Raw genomic sequence first — 24,053 nt, 5'->3', positions numbered from 1 at the left:
TTTCCACACTAGAGAGATTGCAAACAGGCATGAACTTCATGTTTCACACAACACTTGTTTTCAAAGATCTTTTAAAATCGTTCTTTCCATGAAAAGAATATGCTAGTAACACAAGCACAAATACTGAAGTACCAGTTCTGGGTAAGGCTGTATGAAAAATTGCACTGCAAAATAATTTATGGTGGATAATGTGATACAGCTTACATGGCTAAAACTTCAAAAGGTAACTTTCCCTAGTCCAGACAACAGAGCTTTGGCACACTTAAGGCAAATGATTTCTGTGTAGGACTTGGTACGTGATGTGTCAGGTTTTTTGCTGCAAGCTTATTTCCCCTTCATTCTGTTTCTGAAACCTCAACATTTTTAATACTTCATCCTTCTATTTCTTATGAAATTGTCAAAGAACTTGAAATTAGCTATTGTGGGTATGCAACGTAAGCCTAATTTACTGCATGTACGTGAACTGATGGTCATTAAATTACCATTGGTACAGAAGTGAACTTCAGTCGTGGTTTGACTGGGTCAAGAAGGTCTGTATCCTGTTGATGTTCGAGTAAAGAGATGGGTGGTCAGCTGTTGCTTTTTGTCATGTGGTGGTGCAGCTGAGTAGTTCTCCAGGCTTTGGGCTTTTACAGCGTTGGATGGCCTGTGGCTTATTGTCACCAGGTAAAGTGTGATGGGCCTTTATTTACTTTAGGGTAAGCTGTCACTAGAAGAATACGAAGGGATAGCTGTTTTATTGAATCATATTTAACTAGGAGCCTAGCAGTCTTCTTCTATTTCATTATGTAGCATATTTCACATAGTGTATTTTTAACTTAGAGAGTTAACATTCTCAGAAGATACAGGCTATCTCTTTCCAAGATTGCAGGACTCCTGGAACTGGTGATCTACAAGAATCGGCTAGCTTGGCTTTCTGCAGGATGCAGGGATCTTTACTGTTTTTGCTGAAGTACAACACAACTGGCAATGCATCAGGTCAGCTCTGGATGGAACTTAAATCTGATTTAAGTTAAATTCTCTAAAGTTAGTCTTCTAGAAACTGACTTGTTTAAACCAAACAAAAACAAAACAACTGAGTGGCAAATCATGTTTCAGATTAATTACAACACATAGTTCAGCAGGAAGTTGGTGTTAAATTTAAGTGCATATTACACTGTTGGGTCATATAACATGTAAATGCTTTAAATCTGCTCCACTTTGGCGTCAGTTATCACAAATAGTCTTTGTATAACTATTTTATAAAGGCTGAAAATATAACTTTGTAAAAGTAATCCTGAACGAGGATGCAAGTTTTATTTTAAATACTTCCGCTCCCCTGCTTTTAGACAAACATAGGTAATATACGTGAAATAAAGACTTTATTTTAGACTGCAGTGGAAGTGGTGCATATAATGTATTCTTAGCTCTATATACTTTGCATGTTTTATTATGAGGCCACTACTTACATTTGTTTTGGCTAGTTTTTATGTATGATCTAAAATAAAAACCCTTGGCCAACATGTATTTTGTTGGCAGCATCTGCATATAGCATTCATATCTAGCATACTGTAAGTGGAGCCTTAATGGTTTATCCTGTGCGTGCCTTGTAGAACTTGGAGCGTCTCTGCATAAAGTTCTGAAAACTTGTTAGTTCTGTGAAATGAGGATTAAGACGTGAAAAATTAAGGTCATGATCAGTGAAGTTCTTAGATGGCGATCTCCCTACACACTGAAAGCAGTGCCTTTTTGTATGAAGGAGCGATCTTCTTCTACTATGCTATTAAGATTTAAATATATGCCTGTTCAAACCTGACGTTTGCTAAATCCAAAGAACGGTCTAAGTTTTATCAGCATTACAGTCTTGCCATAAATTCTAAGGAATCGGAAAATCTGCTTATAAAATCAGCTGCAAGTGCTGTGCTGTTCCAGAGACATAACCTCATTTCATTTCAGAAGTGGCTTGTCACAGAGCTGTATCGTTGCAGAACTCTGGCCTTGTTCATTGTTCTGGCCATTGTTAAATTAGTCCTATAGGGTCCATCCTAAGACTCTGTGGTTCCCTCTGGAGCACAGAAGTGACCATAGTTCACCTTTTAAAGGTCTCAAAAAGACCAGATTTCTGCCACTGAGTAATATTTCTCAACAGTACAGCAGGGAGGCAACTGTCTCTCCCGTCAGCAGTATGATGAATGAAGAAAGTCATCGGTCCCCAAGAATTAGTGTCTGCTACAAAATAAGGTACTGTGCCTGTTCAGGCAAGCCACAGCTTGTGACCAAATTATGACTCCAGTAGTAATTCTCTAGTTCTGTCTTTGGCAAAAGCCATCTATTTGCATTCCTTGTGTGACAGGCAAGGAGTCTTTCTTACCTTGCATAGGGGGAAGCAGCTAGTAGAAGATGCTACTAGTTACACATGAGGCAAGCAAATTTAATTTTCAGCATGCTTACCTTGTTCACAACATCTTTTGTCTTTGTCTTGTACATCACATGCAAGAAACAGGCACACCTGTTCAAGAAAGAGCTGCTGGCATACGTGATGTTAAAATGATCAGACAGAATACATTTCCTATGGAATGCAACAGAATGTTTATTAAATATTTATATAGCTGTGAACACTTCAGAATAAAATTGGTATACCTCTGAGGTGTGACCTGCATAGCATTTTACTTTCATTTCCTTTACATCTGATAGGATTTTTATCAGAACACTTGAAAGCTACACTTTAAGGAACAAATTCTTACTGCACACAGAAGTTCACAGAATAATGCAACACTATTTTCCAGTCAGCAGTGAGGTAAAGAACTTCTTGACAAAACACCAAACTTGCAAGGAAAACTTACATACTTCCCTTTGCTGATAAAAGAATTGTTTTTGTTTTAAAACTGTTCTTTCATTAGTCCTGTAACAGCACTAGTTACCAGGAACAGAATATTTTTATAAAGTAAAAACAAAAACCAAAACCCTTGATCAATAGTAATATAATAATACTGATCAATAATACTTTCTGTCAAGGACAGTGGGACAGAGAGAATGCTCTGTCATTTCCGCAAGTTTCTAATCTCAGCAGTATGTTTTCTACACTTCAGCTGCTGGTTCTTAAATGAAATGAATGTTTCCAAGCATTCTGGTTTTGCTATTCTTAGCATTCTTGTCTTGTTTTAGATTCATAGAACAGTTGGGTTGGAAGGGACCTTTCCAGACCACCCAGTCCAACCCCTGGCCGTGAGCAGGGACATCCCCAACCAGAGCAGGGTGCCCAGAGCCCCGTCCAGCCTGACCTGCGGGGTTCCCAGGGATGGGGCATCGACCACCTCTCTGGGCAATCTGGGCCGGTGTTTCCCAATTAAAACCTCATACATCAAAATACTTCACCACATTCTCTTTCTACATTTTGGGGGGGTTTTTGCTGTCTGTTAAGTTTTTGCTGTCTGTTAAGTTTCTGTCTTGTTTGTTCTGTAGGAAAGTAAATAAATGCATTAACAATTACATGGATAGCTGTCATCTGCCATCTCAACAGCTTTGTGAGGTAGGAAAGTTAGTATCACCTTAAGAGGCGGAGAAACTGAGGCAAAGGACTGAAATTCTCATCACTCATCTGTGAGCCACTGGTGAAAACTGGAATTCTGTAATTTCTCAATCTTAAATTCTGCCATATATTCTTTCTAAATTACATTTCCCTTAATTATACTGATTCATAAAGGTAATGTTAACGCATTGTTAAATATTACAGTCCCTTCTTACCAAAATAGTAAATACTAAGTTCTTTTAACTAGAATAATAGCTCTTCAAAATACTCTCATTATGTTGTTTGTCCATATTACTAAGGTCCTTTCAAGTCAGTTTATATTAAAGTGCTTAGTGGTCAATTATTTTCAGTCACCTGAATTCAGAAGTTACATAAAATCAGAAGTCAGCTGCCAAATACAAGCAGCTTACGTGCCTGAAGGCCGTATCTCTTCTTTGCTGCAGTCATCAAGAATTTCATTATTACTTTCAAGTTTTGACTGCTAAAGCATAGAACTGACTAGTGCAAATGCTTAGGCACAATTTCGATTAAAATGCATATATTCTTTTTCTGTGCAGAGGCAATACAATGGCATATAGCTTAGTCCATCAGTAGGTATTCCAGAGAACCTGAAAAAGGCTCATGTCTGCAAAACATTTGGCCAACGAACAAAACAAAGGATCCCATATCCTGTTTTACAGCATAGTACAATTAAAAAGAATTGTCCAACGTGTTTTTGGAGAGTATACTTAAAACGAACAGAGCCACCATTAGTTCTGTTGATACTCAGCCTACCTCCAGAATTCTACTTCAAGTAGTGTAAGGCTTGAGCAGTGTACTACCTAACAACAATAGCTAGTATGTTGCTTCATCCATATTGTCGTCACTGCCAGCACCAAAGTCATCTCCATCTTCAAAATATGAAGAAATGTAGTCATTTTCCTAAACAAAAGGAAAAAAAAAAAATCAATCACCGTGTCTGTGGAGGACACAATTTATGGAAGAAACATGCTTTAAACTGCACTTGAGTCCCCACATTTTGAAACAGTAATAGGAGTTGTTTCTTTCCTTATTTCTTGTGAAAGAAAAAGGAAAATATTGTAATGAAGTTCCAGTATCGATGAAAGAAGAGGCATCACTCTTTTAGTGATGAGAATGAATAACTGTATGTATTAATTGTGGCAGGACACATTCCTGCTTGCAAGATCTTTTTTCAGAGCTCTTTGGCAGTAACAAGTCTAAAACACCCACTTAAATTAACTACAACACAATGTAGTGCAATGAAGAGAATTAATGTAATAACGCGTCTGACTACAACTCTCCCTCAGCATCAGAGAAGTTCTTTGGCTGACAGCCAACACACTACTCAAAGAGTGGCGTCTGACTTTGTGCAAATAGGAAAACTAACATTATACCTCTTCATGCTCCTCTTCATCATATTCTTCTGGTTCTTCTGCTTCTTCATCATCTTCACCTTCTTTGTCTTTTGTTTTTTCTTTCTCATCTTCAGATTTTTCTTCATCATCAGCCTTCTTTTCCAACTCCTGTCACAAGGCAATCTCCTTTACAAGGTAATCTCATGTTACAGCAACTGCTGCAGTTAACAGCAAGGCAACTAGCGTAACAATGCTGTGCAAATGTTTTTTGTCAATATTTAAAACAACCTGTCGTGAAGCATGAGAACCTCATAAGGACTGACTTGATCAAGCATTAGCTATCAGATCTGAGGTATAAACAAGTATGTCTTGTGTAATAAATTGAGATGGCGATTTCCCTTTACCAGCCACTGTTAGAATAACTGACAATAGAAGGCCATGTCATACTTGATAAAGAAATACCACATACTGTATATAATAATGTACCTGCACCAAACAACTGACAGATCAACAAAAGAAAAAATACATGGCTGTTTCACCTTTAAGCTTTCCATTCCCGCATGGTGGGTAGTTTCCTCCAACACTGAGGTCACTTTCCTCCCAAGTTTCTCTTTCTATATTGTTTCTTCCCTCTCAACTTATTACATTGTTTTCATTTCCAATATCAGTAAATTGCCGAAACTACAATAGATTTAAAAGCTCTGGCACCAATCCCTCCTTCAGTAAGTTCTAATAGTAGCTCTGCTGTTCACAATTATGCTACATTGCTACCCAGTGAAGAACAACTGGTCGTTGTGTTCAGAGTCAGAAAGGAGCAAAGAAAATAGTTTCTTCACAGCCAAGTTCTAACCTTATCCTCTCCTTTGTGCTACCACATTGCAGAACCTTGTCTGACACATTGTCTGTCAGAGTTACAAGACAGGGCCAGAAAAAGGCTGCTTTGATTATTTCATTGTACAAAAAAACATACTAAAGGCTTCATTTTCCTTCAGCAATTTCTATTATACATTTCAGAAAGAGCATGCACATCTTACCTCAATTTTTTTCAACACATCCAGATTACTTTTAGGCTCAGAGCTTTTTGCCTTTTTTGGTCTTGCACCTGCTGAAACAAAATACATCACTATTATTTTTCTAATATGGAAGAACACAAATTCTCTTGTTTTAGTTCCTCTTAAGAGCTTATATATTGAGTATGCCATGGAAATCCCATACTGTCTGTATTTAAATTACCTTAGACTTTGAGCTACATCACTCATGGAGGTGTAAATGCCCGATTTATGTAAGTGATGCCTATAAGACCAGTCTGGAACTCACTTTGAACAGACAACTGACCAAATGTTTGGCCAAACTGTTCAGCTTCACAAAATACTTTTCACCTATATACCCACAATATGTTAAGGAACTAGATCAAAATCTCAATTGTTATTTTTCATCATCTTGAAAAGATAAAATATCATTAATGTTACTAATTTATGCAACACATAATGACAGCTGGGTGCTTGAGATAAAAAAGGCAGACAGCAGTTTATTAGCTCCAGCACAGTAGGCACAGTTACTGCAGCTAGATGGCTTTCAGAGCACAGTTGGTTCTTGTCTAATGAGTTCACAGTGTGTATTTCCACCTCATCCCTTGATTCATGAACCTAATCTTGATATCAAGTTACTCCCTACAATCCAGCCTCGTTATGCTACTTAACAACATGGTGGAGCAAAGGTTAAAAATGGCATTCCACATAACCAGATGAGAGCTACCTGAATTGCAGCACCCTAAAATAAGGGAATAGCTGCCCCAATTCCCAGAGTGCAGTTTGACCCGTAGATGAGAAGAAACAGAGAGTTCCAGACTGAGAGATGTTACAGCCTTTAGAGAGCTCTGTGAGATGTCCTGTTTCCATGATGTAGCTGTGTTTTGGCTCTCCTGCTATATTCAGCACGATCACATAAAACTTACAACACAGGGCTGTACCTAAGGCAGATTAGCTCTTCTCAGCAGGGTAAAACTGCCTGTGTGAAGTGCCTGATGGACAAGGCAGCTTCAGACACCTAACTTGCACCTTTTTTACGCCAGGCTGCACTAAGTGTCATCAGAAAGAAAAACAGTATGTTTTGATGGAGGGGATATCCCTTCTGGAGCAGATAGTAACCCAATGCGGTTATGTATTTTATCTGGCCTAATACTTAAGGAAGCAGAACTCTAAGAGCTGCTAAGAAGACAACTGTCTTTTATCAAAAACATTTGTCATAAATAACATCCAGTTCATTTCAATGTTTTGCCTAGGAAGGGATTATGTGACAAAAGCACTGCACAGAGCTAAGGGCAGTCAAGCTGCTCTGTAATAACATACAAACAGCATCAAAGCAAACACATCCAGAATGAAGTAGGCTTTTAAGGAAAACAAGTGGAAAGCGTGATTCAAAATTCTCACCTCTGCACAAACCCCTGCAGGCTTTTAGAGATAATGCCTATAGGACTAACAGCCTGAAAACATAAACAGACATGCAAGATCCTTCCTTAAATGCTAGGCATCTCTGGAGCTTATCATAAAATTAGACACTGACCCATTGTTAGAAGAACTTCAAACACGGTAGCTCCTTACATCCATGTACCTTGGAGGTGCAATGGAATACAATCTCATCTTTCCAAATACCTGTTCTTGCAGTACTTGGGCTTAAATGCATACATCCGATTGCTGTATGCATATGCACACAGCTGGCCTACAAGAGCTGAGCCCGCTCAACTCCGTATTTTTTTTTTTTTGGCAGGCACTGCTGGTATGTAGGATTCTGTGGTCCACAGCCCTGAGTAAGTGTGGGAGAGATGTGGATTTCTAACCGAAGTTTTGTCACTAAGAAGGTCAGGTGTTAGGTTAAAACATTCATGGAAACCAGAACAGGGGAGGGAGAGGTATGTAAAAATGACGCTGTCCCTGTACATGTAACTGTGAAGTGATCCCAAAACCACTCCTTGCAGTTACAAAGGTAGAATGGTAAGAAGCCTGTTTGAATTTTGGTGCAGATCCTCTTGACTCCCTCACTTTTGATCCACTGGGTTATAAAGTGTCACCTAAGATGGCTGTTCTCAAAGTGCAACAAAAATACGTACCAGAAGGGCTAATTGTCACTGATCAGCTCTTTATAAACCTCCTGAGTCATATGACTTTTCTATGGCCTCTATATCATCAGGATTCCCCACAAAAAACAAAAGCACATGATGTTTGCTTTTAGAGGGACCTTTTTTTTATCCAGTCAAATCCGATGGTCAGCTGATCTTTGCCATTACAACTATGTAAGAAAATATACTTTTAAGAGCAAACAGAGAAACTGGCACAAAAGAGGAAAAATCCCCCCCAGTGAGTAGTGATTCTCTTTGCTTATGATAATCACAACATTATCGTAACAAGAAACAATAAATCAGCATTTATGACTTCTTTGGATCTTGGGCAGCCAATTATTGCCTATAGGCTTATAAAAGCCAATACAGTTTCTTCTTCTGGAAAAAAAAAAAGTAGGTATGTACTGGTTTAGAGGTTTCGCAAATAAGTATTTAATTTTCAGTTGAATCTTGCCATCTACCTTTACTACCATGCTTCTCAGTGACACTCTTAAAAGAAACAAAGTTCCAGCTGAGCCAGTCTCCATGACTACTGCACATCCCTTTTTTTTTTTCTATTTTAATGTCTAACTGAATAATGACACATGAAGGACTTGGAGAACAAGAAAGTAAACAATTATGTGTAACGGACAGCTAGATACAGGACGCCAAGTGTTAGTTCACATCAACAGAGCAACAGACTTCTACAGAGAACTTAAAATAACAGTCATGCATACTAGAAAACACTTTGAAAAACAAATACACGTATGATGCTGTGTAATAAAAAAGTTTTTTCCTGTAAGAACAACCAATACCAGCTCCAACTGCTGTTGAAGGATCTGGTTCACAATTCTGCAGAAGCAAGCTGAAAACAAACAAAAAAAGTAAAACCAGGGAAAATAGAAAATAACCTGTATTAAATCACATATAAAAGGCTTAAAAAAATGCAAAAGTCAACCAAATCATAAACAAGATAATTGAGAAACCCAAAATGTAAAGGAAATCTGAACAGCCAACTATTCATTGAATAGAAGAAGGGTGAGTGTTGACTAAAGATACAAACTTTCAAATTGAGAAGTTTTGTGGGTTTTTAATCTTTCACTGTTACATATCTCATATGTTAATAGGGTACATCAATATGAAAGGCAGGAAAGGAAGATAAATCTGTTCCAGTAGGTTAAAACATCCTACAGAAGCAAAGCAAAAACCACAAAAGCCAGGCAGACTAGTAAATTATTTAGAAAAAATCTGCTAAAAGCCCTGATTATTCAGAGTAATTAACATTTCTACCATTTTTTCCCCCTAACCAGATCCAGTATGTCTTCCATCACGTAACTAGTGTGCACTAAATTCTTCTTAAAAATATACAATATACCTTTTTTGGTCTTTTTCTTTGGCTTCATCTCTCTTGGGAGTCTTCTCCAATCTGTACAGAAAATAACTTCAATATATATGAACGATATTACAGCTCTAATCCTCCCGCTGTCACCCACCAAGGAAAGGTAGGGGCCCCTGTTGTGCTTGATCCTATTTACATGCATGCCTAAGTGTTTTAGCACACAACAGTTTTATGGAATTCTAGCTGTACTTTAAATTGAGGAACTAGACTGAGGACTGGCATTTCACTCACTTAATGATGACTGGCCTCTGCCCCAACGAGACAAAGTTCGGCCCTTCCAGTGGCCCACATGCCCTTCAATTTACACTCTATAAGTAAGTTTGCAGTAGTGAACTCTACAGATGTGCTTGTGGAAGTTTAATGCTATAAAATCCAGCTACCTGTGACTGAGACATCACGTTGGGTTATTTTTAGTAACATCAGTGTTTGCTCCCAGTTCAAAAATGGTATCTGCATGGCAAGTAAGGAGGAAGGAAAGCTAGAGTGAGAGCTAAAGCTTACAATTTTGCTGCAAACCAGTTGTTTCAACTGAGTAAATTCACAAAATCAGATTTTTTTTCCCCTCTTTTTGAGGGGGGCAAAGTAATACTTCATCTTGATCTGAAAACATGCAAAGGTCATAACCCTCAACAAGAAATACATGGTCAGGATTTGTGTACTTTTTTATTGCTTGAAAAATAATTAATCAAATATGTAAAAGAGCAGAACATTTTACAGGTTAATAAAGAATTAGCCTTTAATAATCTCAGATACTACCTGGGGTCCATGCTGCATGCTCCTTTTCACTGTCCTGGTACTTTTTACTGTACCTCTCAATGGCTACAGAGAATACAAAGAGTTATTGAATTCAATTAATCAAAAATGCAATACAGACACTGTCCTTGATATTGTCCTGTAACTAAACACACACTGTATTTTTTTTAATCCCACATTGGACACTTTCTTGTGCTGTTGTCAAACACTTAAAAAAAACAGTTTAATGTCACTACTTCGAGCAGTTCTCATGATAATTCCCAGGACTAATCATTTGCTAAGTACCTGCAAGACCTGGATTTTATATCCTCCCAAAAACCAGCAAAAACCTTGAATATTGTTTTGCATTTTTGGGGTATCTCTTTTCAATTAAAACACTTGCACACATCCCCCTCACCCCAACCAAACAAAACTCAAACCCCTCCAAAATTATTGTCATTTATACTTCTACCCTTGGAAAGAATGAAAACATAAAATGCAGATATATAAAATGCAGACTGATCATGGTCAAATTCCAAGACTTTACGTACTTCTGCAATAGCAAAGTTTTGCAGCATAACAGAGATGTGTCCTGCACAGCAGCAACACATTTTAGTCTATTTAACCTCTTTCCAGGCACGAGAACTAAACTGATAAATGGATTGTAAATAATACAGTAGTTATACAGTGTAAATATATCCATTTATACTGCAAAAAAACTTTCTTGTACAATCTCTAACAACAAAAGCAGTATCAAAATGTTAAGTATTTCAAAATCAGTCCCATTTTTTCTTACAAAACTACCATGCCCAACTGCAAAATCCACTTAATGCAAAATTACTGATTCTGTTTGCACTAGTAACTCATTACCCAAACACGGATTTTTGTGGGTATTGCACAAAAAATGGTAACAAAGACAGACTGTGACCTTTACAGTCAAAGGCTTCTAACACACTCACCAGAGAAAAGGAAGGGAGAAGGAAGACCTCAGAAATGAAGCTCAATTTTAAACTTAGTTATGACGAGGGTAAGCAAAAGACCTACTTAAAACTGTGCAACAAAGAGCTTGCATTTAAAACGACAGCGTCTCAAGGGGCATTTAACGTAGGTGGCCTTCACAGATGCTGTTGGAAACTGTCAGCACAGAGACAGAAAGAAACTAGTAGTTTTGATTTCAGCTCAAGGGTTTTTAGTGAAGAGCTAATTACTGATGCCATCAGTAAAAAAATACATCAGACTGATTCTTGCCACTTCCTGCTAATGAATTAAGTCCAAACTGCTGCCAAGGTTACAGTCACTCAGTCATAGCAGATATACCTGCAGGAAAAATATGAATGATTCATAGCTTATGAAGTGAAAAGAACAGAGAAATTAGTATAGAACATGCCTGCTACCCACTCAAAATGCATGTTGGAATGCATGATGAAAATCTATTCTATATAGCACACTAATGCATCAAAATTGCCAGGCAATGTTAGACGTGGCTTCCATTTACTACCTGAATAATGAAAGAAGGAAAGCTAGATATGGCCTCACTAATTAAAATGTTTCCCTTCTCACACTTCAAAGGACCACTTGGCTCACAGATGTTGTGCTGAGGGTTTAAAACAATCCATTTGCTCTTGTAGCAAAGCCAGTTTAAGAAGATCCTGCCCACAGTCCCCCTCCTGCCTCTCTCTTAGTCCTACCAGATGTTTTAATGAAATAAAGAGGAGCAAAGGGCTGGAAACCAGATAACAGACAAGATCAGTTAAAAATAATCTACCCTGGGGGAAGAAAGTGATTTTCTTAAAGCTCGGCCACTTCTGCCGCATAATGCAGTCCCAGAGACAACTGCTTACTGTGACTGAGATAAAAGCAAGCTTTTAAAGCTGCAGACCACCCCTGATGAAATTATACCCCACCCCTCAGATGAGGCATTTTTGTACAACTAAAGGTCAGTAAAAAGTTACCTCAACTTACCAATTTACCCTTGGGGAGATGATGAGAACATCTGAAGCATTATTTGAGTCTATGAAGTGGCTGTCTACCTGCTTTCCCTGGAACTGCCAGTTTTTGTAGAAAAACAGTCTTCAAAACTGGCAGTTCTACTAATGAGCACACTCAGCAACAGAGAGATATCACTCCATCTCAGAAAGAAGGCTGCAGAAACAAAGACAATTTTGAGGTGGACAGCGAGAATGATCATGTAAGGCAAAGCTGGCAAAGAGAGACAGTATGTTCTCACAAAGTGGTTGGTTCCTTGGAAATAACCCTGAGTGCCTCTCAGGCACAGCAGTTTCCTTTTTTGTGCCTCAAACGGAAACAGCAAACTTCAAGCCTGACAAAGATCAAGAGCATGGCAAGCCTCTAGTGAGATGAGAATCCGAAGGGATTGAAATTTGTTTACTCAGAAGATGAAAGAGGAGATGCGATAAAAGAGTAATTTGGAATTCTTCTACCATCATAAAGGGATCCAGAAATGAAGATCAGACCTGTTCTCCTTGCCTCATAACCAACGTTTTACCTGGCCACACCGTCAGGGTCCAGCCTGGGCTGTGCTTGTGCTGCACTACAGCTGCCTGCTGCATCCCGGTGACTGCTGGGCTCCAGCTGCAGGTCAGAGGAAATAATTCTGCCTTTTGTGAGCCACAACATCTGGTTGGCAGTGTGTTCACTGCTCACACCGCGCAGTGCTGCTCCATTTTGAACAGTGCTTCAGTACAAGAACAAGCGGACAATCAGTAAGGTATGTTAATCAGTATTACATTCAAAGCCTAATTAAAAAAAAAAAAAAAAATTGCACGCAGTCTCAAAAACCTCTAGAATTCACCACTACACCATGAACAAAAATGACAAGAAATTCAGAGGGGATTGGACTATGTATCTGTTCAATATCGACATCATGAATATTCAGTCAGAAAATATTCTGATGGTGTTGAGGTGGAAATTAAACTTCAAGTTTTAGAGTTCAGGTCACCTCTCATTATTCAAAATCAGCACCAGATAGCAAGGAAAAGATAATCCAGTGTTTGGTCACTTTGGATTTCTTAGACATTTTTATAAAGCTTTTCAGCTACTGCCTGTTGCACTGACTGGGCCTAGGCTCTGACACATGCAGCACTTCCTAATATGTTATATTTGCTCTTTTCCTGTAACAGCACTTGCTATTAATACCATTCAGAACAAGCACTTAGGAGGATGATAGAACTAGGCAAAAATCACAAATGATGAGAAGCCCTGCTCACAGTAATAACCTCCTGTGACTGCTACATTTACCATCCCCCCCGAGCAAGGTAAACAGACATTAAAGTCTTCCTACCCTGCTCTCCTTTCCTTCTTTCCCACTAGCTCAGTCTTCTGACCAGGAAGCTTGGATTTTAACAGTATTATTGACGTATGGCTGGATATCAAGTATGGAACATTTATCGTTATCCAACAATAACAAAGTGGTTAATTTTTAATTACGCATATGCAAAAGATATTCTTAGGTTGCGTAAGATCAAGCTTTGGCTTCTAACCCAGCTCTGCTTCTGATGCAAATCTCAGTAAATCACTTATCCTCATCTCAATCTTCGTATTTCAGGTGACTTGTCAGTAATACTTACCGATCTTTCCTGAATGGACTTAGGGGAAAAAAAAAATTCGTACCTTTTAGAATGTCCAGCTATTAAATATAACATTGATTATTTTAAGTATGTCTTTACACAATTAAAATGGAAGCTGAATTTCAACCCTAGTATCTGCTACAGATTTCTTTGCTCCAATGCAAAAATTTTAGGGTGTTTTAACATGTAGAAACGCCTATTTTGCTTGTTTCAGTTAACATACAATTGAAAAGACTGCATGTAGTTGGTCTAAATGTTTCTTACTGTGCATCAAATGGAATAGATGTTTGATACCTCTCTTTCTCACACAGTAGTTGCATTCCAGTTACAGTACTCGTAGGTGTGACCTACAACTTCAATAAGTGTAAAAGCAGAAAAATTCCCTATTATCTTAAGCTGCCAATTTTTATTCCTCATTATCAGTACAAAATACATCTTCAACACATGCATTTCACTACATCATCCTTCATGGAATAACAACTATTGAAGATAAAAAGCACACAAACAAACCTTCATGATCTTCTTCTACTGTCAAAAAATATGGCATTTTTTTCATAGTTCCTCTAAGATCTTGTTTTAAGGCCAACATGTAATCTTCGTCTTCTCCTGTTTTCAGAGGCACTGGCTTATTGTCTGTACTCTGTACAAATTATGTTTATTATTTATGAGGTCTCAATATCCATCAAATATACAGGAACACTAACAATAGCTACAATAAACAAAGCTAATCACAGAAGACTGCAACTATGCATTATGCTACTTCACAAGTATACTTTATTGCATTCCGACATGCATAACTACGTTTACAACTAAATTTATACCTTTTATGACTTTGCTGTATCTTTCTGCAAAAATGTATCAAGAAATCAAGAAAAAAAAAGTATTAAAACTGTGACATAGTCATTCATAGTCATGCTAAGCTCTTAATTGCCAAAAGCAGTTTTTCACACCAGCCTAACTTACTCAGAAACCATTGCTTCTCTCTTCAGTCTGAGTCCCGCTGGCCTTAAGCTCTTCTAAAACAGTGTTTTAACTACATTAAGTATGATGACTCTGAGTAACATGGACATCCTTTCTGTGACTATTGTCATGGAAACACGTTGTGTTGTCATACAACTAGGTAGCACACAGGCCCTCACACCATTCAGTTTCTGTCAGCTGAATTTAAATGAATTGCTAAGGTTTGGATTTTTGGGGTGATTTTTTGCACTATGCATCTTGAAATTGGAAAAGATAAATAAGTGAAAACATGTTTAAAAATACACAGAACACTAGAGCCAGAGACAGAATTACCAAATGGATGTTGTTTCTCTCACATGTGCACAGATGGTGCACAATCAATACCTGAGTGGGGGGCTGCAAAGCACAAAGTGCTATCACAAGTCCCAGAGCTGGATCATGAAAGGAGTTTACTGCTTCCAGATATATTTGCTAGCTGGCCAACATTTTAAATCACTAATGTTGCTGTTGGTAAGCTGATGCTCCTTAACGGAGTTTCTAATTGCATTTACAGGAAATTCCTAAGAACTCAGAAGGTATCTATTAGAAACATGCAATAGCAACAATTCACAGCTTAAAATAATTTCACTGTAAGTCCATCAACAGCTGTAATATACTTTTTGTCACTGCCCAATCATTAAATCTAACTCTTGAAATTTGTATCGATCCTAGTTATGCCACTGGGTGAACTTTATTTTTTTTGAATGGTACTAGACTTCCCCTGACAAGTTTAACTTGGTTCTGAAACTTTGTTCACAGAAGGAAGAATGCATCTTTAACTTCTCCATGGTATATATGTAATTCTTCTGAGAGGCTGATCCACTGCTGACTGTAACTCCAGAAGCTGCAGTTCACACAGAATTTGGCTTCCTTGTGCTGTCAAGCGGACTGCAACATTTGCATTAGGAACTGTTACAGGTGGCTTAGTATCACTGAAATCCTACAACTTAGTCGTAAAGGTAGACTAAGAGGTTATATAACATCTGGTTCAGTAAGTCAAAACCTTGGGTGAAATAACTACTCAGAGAAATCTCAGCACAGCACCAACTATATGTCAAACTTGCAAGTTCTGTATCATAACATGTGAGATTGAGGAAAATTTCATGCACTTTGATCAAACCCTGACGTAACTGGGAAGTTCTCTTATACAAAACTGCAACATTGCAAGACTACTTTTCTACCTCAAAATTGTCCAAGTTTCCCTGCATAGCAAAACACAGTCAGAAAATGCTCTTTCTTCACTTTTCTTTTTCAAATACATGCCAAATGCCAAATCTCAATTAAGTTTCCTTAATTACATAGAATATGTTTCAGTTATTTTTAAGTTATTTTCAAATGCTGGCTGTTGTGGTACAAGACAATCATCCAAAATCTTTCATGTTTGCATCAACAGTAAATCTCTAAAAACTGCAAATCCATTCATAGCTTCAAAGACTACTGTAACTTTATTTCAAACAAATTCAGATATCCAGTGTTTCCATTATCGTCATGTCCAGAAAACCAAATCATGATCAGGACTTTAACGAACGAACAGCTTGACAGCAATCTAGTTAAATACAGGATACAACAGTTAGCAAAGGGACAGGAAGTAATAATAAGAAAAACAATGATTTACATTAAATACTTCAAAACTGACCTGAAGTGCTTAGGGTTGTTCATTATATTTCATTACATTACCTAAACGTGAGAGTGAATACACTTTACCTGAACACTGAGAGTGTGCTCTGAGATATTTGCTGTACTTACAGGAAACGGTGGTGGAGGCTTACACATGACATCAGGTAGAGCCGCACCTTTAGCAAAGCCAATAGCCTCTATATTGAAGGTAAATGCAGCACGTCCTCTTCCTCTACCTGACCCAGCCATCTGGAGTTACTGAAAATATTACAGATTTTTAAAGATTTATTTTTGCTACATGTATCAAAGGCATGCATATATTACCTAAAAAATTAATGTCTAACAAAGATTACAGTAATTTTAAAACCACTCTCAAAGATCATTTTAAATAGCAAGCCATTTTTAATGCCTGTCTCAGGTTCTTTCCCATACTATAAAGCTGGTACATGCCTAAAATCAACTCCATTCCCTCATTTCTTCTAGCCACCTCTGCATGCCTGAAATTACCTTGTAACCTAGGAATGTTAAACTTTCTTCTTCTAAACCTTAGATGCACTGACTTGAGTTCAGAGTGGAAGAACCAGAAACAAGGGAAAAAAAGGAAAAAAAGTTCAAGGACCCTGAACTTTCTGTGGATACATTTTGCAGTTTCTGAACTTTTCTCCAACAAAGTTTGTGTTTGTCTCTCATGGTTTCTTCATCCTTAAGGATTTTTTTTTCCCCTTTACCTTTGTAAGTAGCTTCGGGTACTGATAAAGGACCAAAAGTAAGGTAAAAGCATCAAAGGGCTCCAGCATGTCTGCAAGCTAGCTGCTGATAAAGGGAGATTGTTTATAACTAAAACATTTCACCAAGGATCTCAAGAAAAATAGCCTGCAAAACCACATTTACAATCACATCTCACCACCTTCACGGTTACGTCCATCTTCACCTTCAGGATGGTATGACCCATGGGTTGGCAAGTAAAGCAAAATGTGAGAAACACATTTTTTGCAAGGAAGATATCAAGGAACAGGACCTGGCTGAAGCAATGTGCTTACTGCTCATTTGCCAAGACCACGTAAAGATCAGTTCAAGGCCCCAGCCCCAAAATCCCACATGCTGTTGACCATTAATTGCAAGGTTACCATATTGCACCCTGCTTGGTAAGAACGTGTCTCTTCCAGACTTACTGCTGTACGCCTATCATCACATCTGTTCCCACCATGAGTGTGTAGGTGAGATAATAAGTTCAAAGAGGAAATAAGAAACAGCACAATACCTACACCTTCTCACACACTGGTCTAAAATAACAAGGAACTCAGGAGAGAATTATGATTAGGAGCAAAGAAATGCATACTTAAGATTAAGATTCCCCCAAATGGAAACAATGGCCTTTTTATTAAATGCTAGTGAGAAACAGGTTGATCCAAGTATTTTCCCACTTACTATTTTCAACAGGCATAAGCTCTGCTTGGATAAAACAAAAATCACACTATGTATTTCCACATCACTCAGCAGCAGAGAAAGCTGTCTAAAAATATGCAAGAGACCTAAATAAATCATTTTAAGAAAGACAACAAAGCAAAAGCTAAGACTGAGCTCTTAATCAACTGGAAATAAAAAAATAAAGAAAAAAGGAATAGCAAACTCATTTGAAAACAGGATGAAAAGGAAGATGTGAGTGGAGAAAGATAAAAGATACTGTAAAGCCCCAAACATGAGCAATTACATTATGTAGGTGTGAAAAAAGGGAACAAACAAGAGAAGAAAACAAACAAACAAACAAAGTTAAGGGAGCTGTCCAGCTAGCAAGGAGAGGCACACTGTTTGCATTAAACGTAGCGAATATAAAGGTCCATTTTTAAAATGCTGCTTTAAAATTAATTCTCAGTAAGATTCCCTTGAAATAGAGCGTTCGTCTGATGAGAAGTAACAAGCTTTAAAACTAGTGGTACTTCAGCTACTCAGTTTTACTGAAAACTCATGATTTTTTTCCAAGCACACTGGCTTAGAAGGTTTATGTCTACCAATACCGTGAAGTGACAGATGATGGCAGAAACTGTGAAGGAAATTTGAGTTGCACAACTAAGTCATAGAATCACAAAGCTTGGAAAAGCTCTCCAAGATCATCAAGTCCAACCTTTAGCCTAGCACTGCCAATCCTACCACCAAACCATGACCCTAAGCCCACATCTACATGTCTTTTAAATACCTCCAGGGATGGTGACTCCATCACCTCCCTGGTCAGCCTGTTCCAATGCTTGACCACTCTTTCAGTAAAGAAATTTTTCCTAATACCAAATCTAAACCTCCCCCTGTGCAACTTGAGGTCATTTCCTCTCATCCTGTCACTAGTTACTTGGGAGAAGAGACCAACCCCCACCTCACCACAACCCCCTTTCAGGCAGTTGCAGAGAGCGATGAGGGCTCCCCTCAGCCTCCTCTTCTCCAGACTGAACACCCCATTTCCCTCAGTTACCAAGCATGACAAAGTTACCAGAACAACTAGTGTTTTGGCTGCCACAAGGGATGCCTAATGCAGCACCTAGGTGCGTTTTTGTCTCTAGAGGTAGTTTGCGTGTCATTTACAAATGAGAAGGTGAATTTCAGATTTGGGCTTTTAAAATTCCTTCAAAACTACGTAGGCTGCTGCTCAGGCAGTCAGGCAGGGGAAGGCTGCAGAGGCCTCCGGGAGGGAAAGGCCTGTGGTAGTGGGGTGGCCGCCGGCTGCGATTGCGATGGCGGCAGGTGCGAGGAGGCTCGGCACTCGGGCAAGCTCTCGTGATGGCACCTTCCTTTTCCTCAGGACAAAACTCTCAGTCGTCTTCAGATCCTTGATCTTCACACACGGGGGCACACAGTACAAGACCAGAAAAAAGAGAAAGGACTGAAATATAAATACTGAGGTTTTGCGGGTTGGTTTGTATTTTTTTACCCGGTGCCCCTGAAGGTAAAAGGGTGAAAACACTCGCCACGAGGGCCACAAGCGCCTGCCCTGTGCGCCTACACCCCCTCGCCTCCTGCCGCCCCCCTCCCCGCTCCCTCTTCCCCGCGCTTTCCCTCTGCCCGCCCCAACCCGCCGGACACCCCCGGAGGGTCTCCCCGCTCACCCCTCGACCCCGGCTTTACCTCCTCCTCCGCAGACGGGTCTCGGCCACCTCCCCCGGGCAGCGCCCAGCCCTGTCACGACAGGGGAAGGGGGTTCCGCCCCCTTCGCCCCCTCACGCAAGGGCTGACCCCGCCTGCCGCGGCCGCCCCCGCGCTCCCCCGCCCGCCGCTGCCGCAGTGGGCCGTGCCCGCGGCCGCCCCGCCCGCCGCCGCGGTGCTGAGGGGAGGTGGGGGTGGGTAGCGTGGCGGCGGAGCGGCGGGCGGGTCATGTCGGCGCTGGAGTGGTTCGCGCACAAGCCCCTGGGCGGCGGCATCTTCTGGATCCAAGAGCGCTTCTACGAGTCGGGCAACCGGGCCAATATCTGGCTGGTGCGGGGCTCGCAGCGGGACGTGGTGATCGACGCGGGGCTGGGGCTGCGCAGCCTGCCCGACTACCTGCGCGCCGCCGGGCTGCTGGCGCCGGCGGAGGGAGCCGGCCCGCGGCCGCTGCTGGCCGTCGCCACCCACGTCCACTTCGACCACTCGGGCGGGCTGCAGCACTTCGAGGAGGTGGCGGTGCACAGCGCCGAGGCGGCGGCCCTGCTGCGGGGAGACAACTACGAGGCCGTCACCTGGCTGTCGGAGCGGGAGGTGGCGCGGCCGCCACAGCCCGGCTGGCGGGCCCGGCACTTCCGCGTCCCGCCCGTCCGGCCCACCCGCCTGCTGCAGGAGGGTAAGGGCGGCAGGCCGGGCCGCGGGCGGCTCGCCCGTCAGATCGGTGCTTGTGTTCGTGCCTGACCGGAAGCAATTTTAAAAAAGAAGCTTCCCTTGTTTTGAGTCCTAGGCCGCAGGGTCACCTTTCTTGCCTCTGTTCTCGTGCTGCTTTAGGGAGCTCTTGCCGTATTTTTTTTCACTTCAGTTCAGTCTCTGCAGAATCCGCAAGCGATCCTCAAGACGGGACAAAAAAGATAGGTACTGGGTTAAATTCTTGTTTCGACCAGTTCCTAAAGTATCAACGGGAATGGATAAGCTTGCCTAAAAATGCCCTGTGCTTGCCTGCTCTGTTTGCCTGTCGGTGCAGGATTTTCCTTGTAATAAGAATCCCTCAACAGTAATTTGAGTGAGTGACTAATTGGGCACCGCAGGTTTAGCCTCAGGGTTCTAACAGCATGTCACCATGTCAATCAGTTCTGGCACCTGGTGACCCATAATAGTTACAAACTGCCATGGCATAATAATGCAAAGAACAAAGCAGTTTATTGAAATATGTACTGCGAAGAATGCGGATTTTGTTTTACAGAATTTAACACAAACGTAACGTTTACAGAAGTGGCTTGTTGCTGGTAAAAAAATTCCATTTTGGAATATTCCTATACCAATTCCTATGGTCTCTAATAGGTAACAATAGCTAGGTTATTTTGGCAAAAAACAACCTAACTGTACAATGTGGTGAAGCAGAAGTTGAAAGGTAGCTGTCTGATAGACAGGTGACACCTTTTGCAGGGGACTTAGTCTTTTCTTGGCTGTATTAGGCCATCCCGCATAGGTGCTTGGAAAAGCAGAACTGAACTTACTGAAGACTTCAGAGGAGATCTGATGTGACATTTAACTGTAGTCACTCAACAGAAGTTTACGCTGTTTTTTCGTTATTAAAAATTATTTTACAAATAATTTTTTAAAAGAACAAGCACACTCACTGTGAAAGCAACGTCAAAGTTTCTAAGATGATGTTCCTTCAGGCATACTGCATGGAAGTGGCATGTCATCTTGGTGCATGTGTCTGCTGTGGGGTGAGGATATCCAGTAGTGCTGAAAAGACAGAATGTGGCAGGGGTGATACTGTCTTACAGCTTGAAGCCACAGCCTTCATTGTACTGCTTCATTTGTTAAGTTTTTGCATTATCTTAATCTTAGCAGGTCTTTCAAGCACCTTTTGTTTTGGCTATTGTAGCTAAAATTGCACTTACTTGTATTGTGCCTTACTGCTTACAGTTTTCCTAGTCACTTGCATCTTCTGAGGCTCAGAGTTTCCTTCAGGTGTCCCAGTCTTTGTTTTTTTTCTTAAATTCTGTACATTTCTTCTTTAGATTTTTGATGCCATATTAATTTGTACTCTTTTCAGTGCCAGGCGCAGTCTGAAACTCACTGGAACACTCTCCTCCGTTAACTTCACCATCTCTACTGTGGCTTCATTCACCAATATAGGCATTTTCTGCACAATCTTCTCAATAGTCAAGGTTTTTTTCTTCTTCCTCCTACCAAGGCTTCCCAACATTCCCCTGAAAGAGAATTTGACTAAAAATTCTGATAATTTTGAAACAAGCAGCTTCTGCAAACATAAGGGTCTGTTTCTGAGTTAGGGACAGCATGGTCAGGTCTTTGCCATTCCGTGACTTCCAAACTCTGTTCTGCCATTTTCAGTAATCCTCTTCAGTTGAGCACCAAGGCACATTGGGTCCTGTCACGAAAAGTCTGCCTTTGAAGAGTCAGGTACCTTTAGGCTTGCTGAGTCTTGAGTAAATTCATGGCACACCTGTCTCTGGTGTGAGGTAGATCTGTAACTTTCCGATTTCTAATGCAGTAGAGGTTTGGAACCTTCTTCTTGTTTCCTTGGAACTTGGAATGTGTATTACAGTTTTAAGCACCATTTTTACAATGGTACTGGATGTAACTTCTTTTAGAATCGTTTCATACAGTTGTTAAGTGGCTGCTTCTGAGAAGGTCGCTTGTATGTTGGTCATCTTTCTCTACACAGCTCTAAAGTTTACATATTTACCACCTGTAGATTAATGGGGTTTGCACATTTATAATTAAGCTAGCGTTACAATATAAAATCAACAGCAGACTTACTTGGCCTGTTTTCCATCCCTAGTCTGTCTTTCTGCTGAAAGTACCAGTTTAGTGGCTAGTACAGTGAAAAGGCTGTCACATTTTAGCTGGCAAAAAAATGACCTTATGTTAAGAATGTTGCTATTTTTGTATCTCTGATTGAATGAGATAAGGTGTGTGGAGGCCAGCCTTGGTTCTCCTCCAGCAACTTATGTTCTGTCATTTTGCCTCTCAAAAGTAACAGCAGTGCAGTTCTAGGCTAAGTGAGGGTAAATTTCTAATAAGTTGTGAAATACTTACTCTGCAGACTTCCAAAGGAGAACCAGCTTGTCTCTGTTCTGGTTTTTTTCCTGTTTTATTTTCTCTATCACATTTCTTTTTCACAGTTTAGTTTATTAGGGTGGGAACAGATTCAATTAATACAACCCAAGCCTGTGTTAACTATTACTATCATTGGAAAATACCCTAATGTCACCTTTATCTTTCAGATGCCTCTTTGGCATTCACCAAGAAAATAAATGTCCCACTCCCATTGTCATGGATATATAGTTATGTATCAACTCCCAGTATATGGGTAGGTGGTGCTCTTTGTGGTGTTTAATACACATGATAAATGCACATGTTTTCCTGTAACATGTTTGTTTGCAGGGGATGTGATCAGCCTTGGGGACCGACAGCTTACTGTCATGCACATGCCTGGTCATTCAAGAGGCAGTATTTGCTTACACGACAAAGACCGGAAGATTTTGTTCAGTGGAGACGTGGTGTATGATGGATCCATGATTGACTGGCTTCCCTACAGCAGAGTAAGTGACTACGTTGTGAGCTGCCAGCGCCTCATGGAGTTAGTGGACAGAGGTCTCGTGGAGAAGGTACTGCCTGGGCACTTCAACATATTTGGGGCAGAAAGGCTGTATCGGCTAGCTTCCAACTATATTTCGCAAGCTGGAGTTTGTCATAAGGTTTCTACTTGTGCCATGAGATCCATTGCAAGTGTAGCACTTCGCATTACAAATTCAAGAGTCACTTCTTAGTGACGGTGCATTTTGCCTGATATATTCCCTGTTGAAAAAATAAATGGCTTGTGAAAGTATTGATACAAGCAAAAGCATCATGTGTTAGTGAAAAGCTGGCAAATTGGTACAGATGAATTGCAAAAATTCTCCTTATTTTTGCCTACTTTATTCCTATTTTTATAAAAAGTACATAAGCTAGTAGCTTTAGCCAAAGCTACCATTTTTCCTTCTATTTTTCCAGGGTTTGCGTATGTATTGTGATTGAAATACATGGTTTTATTTTTCTTATGATTCTGACAGATACATATATACCAAAAGGAGAGGTTTTTACATTCATGCCTGAAACCTTTTTGATGTAGCACTGGGTTTATGACTATTCACTCAACTCCTGCTCAGGTTTTGGCCTAACACAGTTTGTACTAAGACCTGGTGTGTGCTGGGAGCAGTGCCGTTAGGTAGCAAGACCTACACAGGACTCGGTGGGCAGAAAGAGATGAGGGCTATTCTGCAGCCCTTGTCACCTGCCGCTCAGTGTCTGCTGCACCCACCTGCATCTTTGCCAAGTAGGTGTCTGGCAGTTTCTTTGGAATCCACTAACCTAGGGAAATGCTATAGACCAAACTTCCAAGCTGGCAGGTATAGATACATCAGCTTACCCAAAGAGCTTTTGATGTGGGTCCAACAGCGGATAGACTGTTGAGGCTTTCATGTTTCCCGGTGTGGTGCACAGGGGAATACCTGCACCGTGACAGGGGACCAAGAATCGGCACTCTTACCATCAGCTAGGGAACTGTTTCGCTTATAGGTGTGCGAGTTAGGAACTAGAGAATTTGTGAACAAATGAACTA

General features: G+C 40.3%; 2 protein-coding genes across 2 annotated transcripts; one reads left to right on the top strand and one right to left on the bottom strand.

The window, feature by feature from the left end:
• Positions 1-4,182: 4,182 nt before the first annotated feature.
• POLR3G (RNA polymerase III subunit G) lies at positions 4,183-16,540 on the bottom strand (the record flags this gene model as incomplete). Its single annotated transcript, XM_082012787.1, has 7 exons — positions 4,183-4,429; positions 4,903-5,031; positions 5,898-5,968; positions 9,333-9,383; positions 10,113-10,175; positions 14,186-14,315; positions 16,421-16,540. The coding sequence occupies 7 exons, from the start codon at positions 16,538-16,540 to the stop codon at positions 4,343-4,345; spliced, it is 651 nt and encodes a 216-aa protein (XP_081868913.1). The 3' UTR covers positions 4,183-4,342.
• A 3,108-nt stretch (positions 16,541-19,648) lies between these two features.
• On the top strand, positions 19,649-23,223 carry MBLAC2 (metallo-beta-lactamase domain containing 2; the record flags this gene model as incomplete). The annotated part of the gene is made up of 2 exons (XM_082013584.1): positions 19,649-20,093; positions 22,838-23,223. 2 exons carry the CDS (start codon positions 19,649-19,651, stop codon positions 23,221-23,223), a joined length of 831 nt encoding a protein of 276 aa, XP_081869710.1.
• Positions 23,224-24,053: the final 830 nt, after the last annotated feature.

The sequence above is a fragment of the Phaethon aethereus genome (genome assembly GCF_964289735.1).
Source record: "Phaethon aethereus genome assembly, chromosome: Z".
In the NCBI taxonomy this organism is placed as follows: Eukaryota; Metazoa; Chordata; class Aves; order Phaethontiformes; family Phaethontidae; genus Phaethon; species Phaethon aethereus.
Note: the sequence above shows the minus strand (reverse complement) of the source record. Positions and strands in the feature narration are given on the sequence as shown.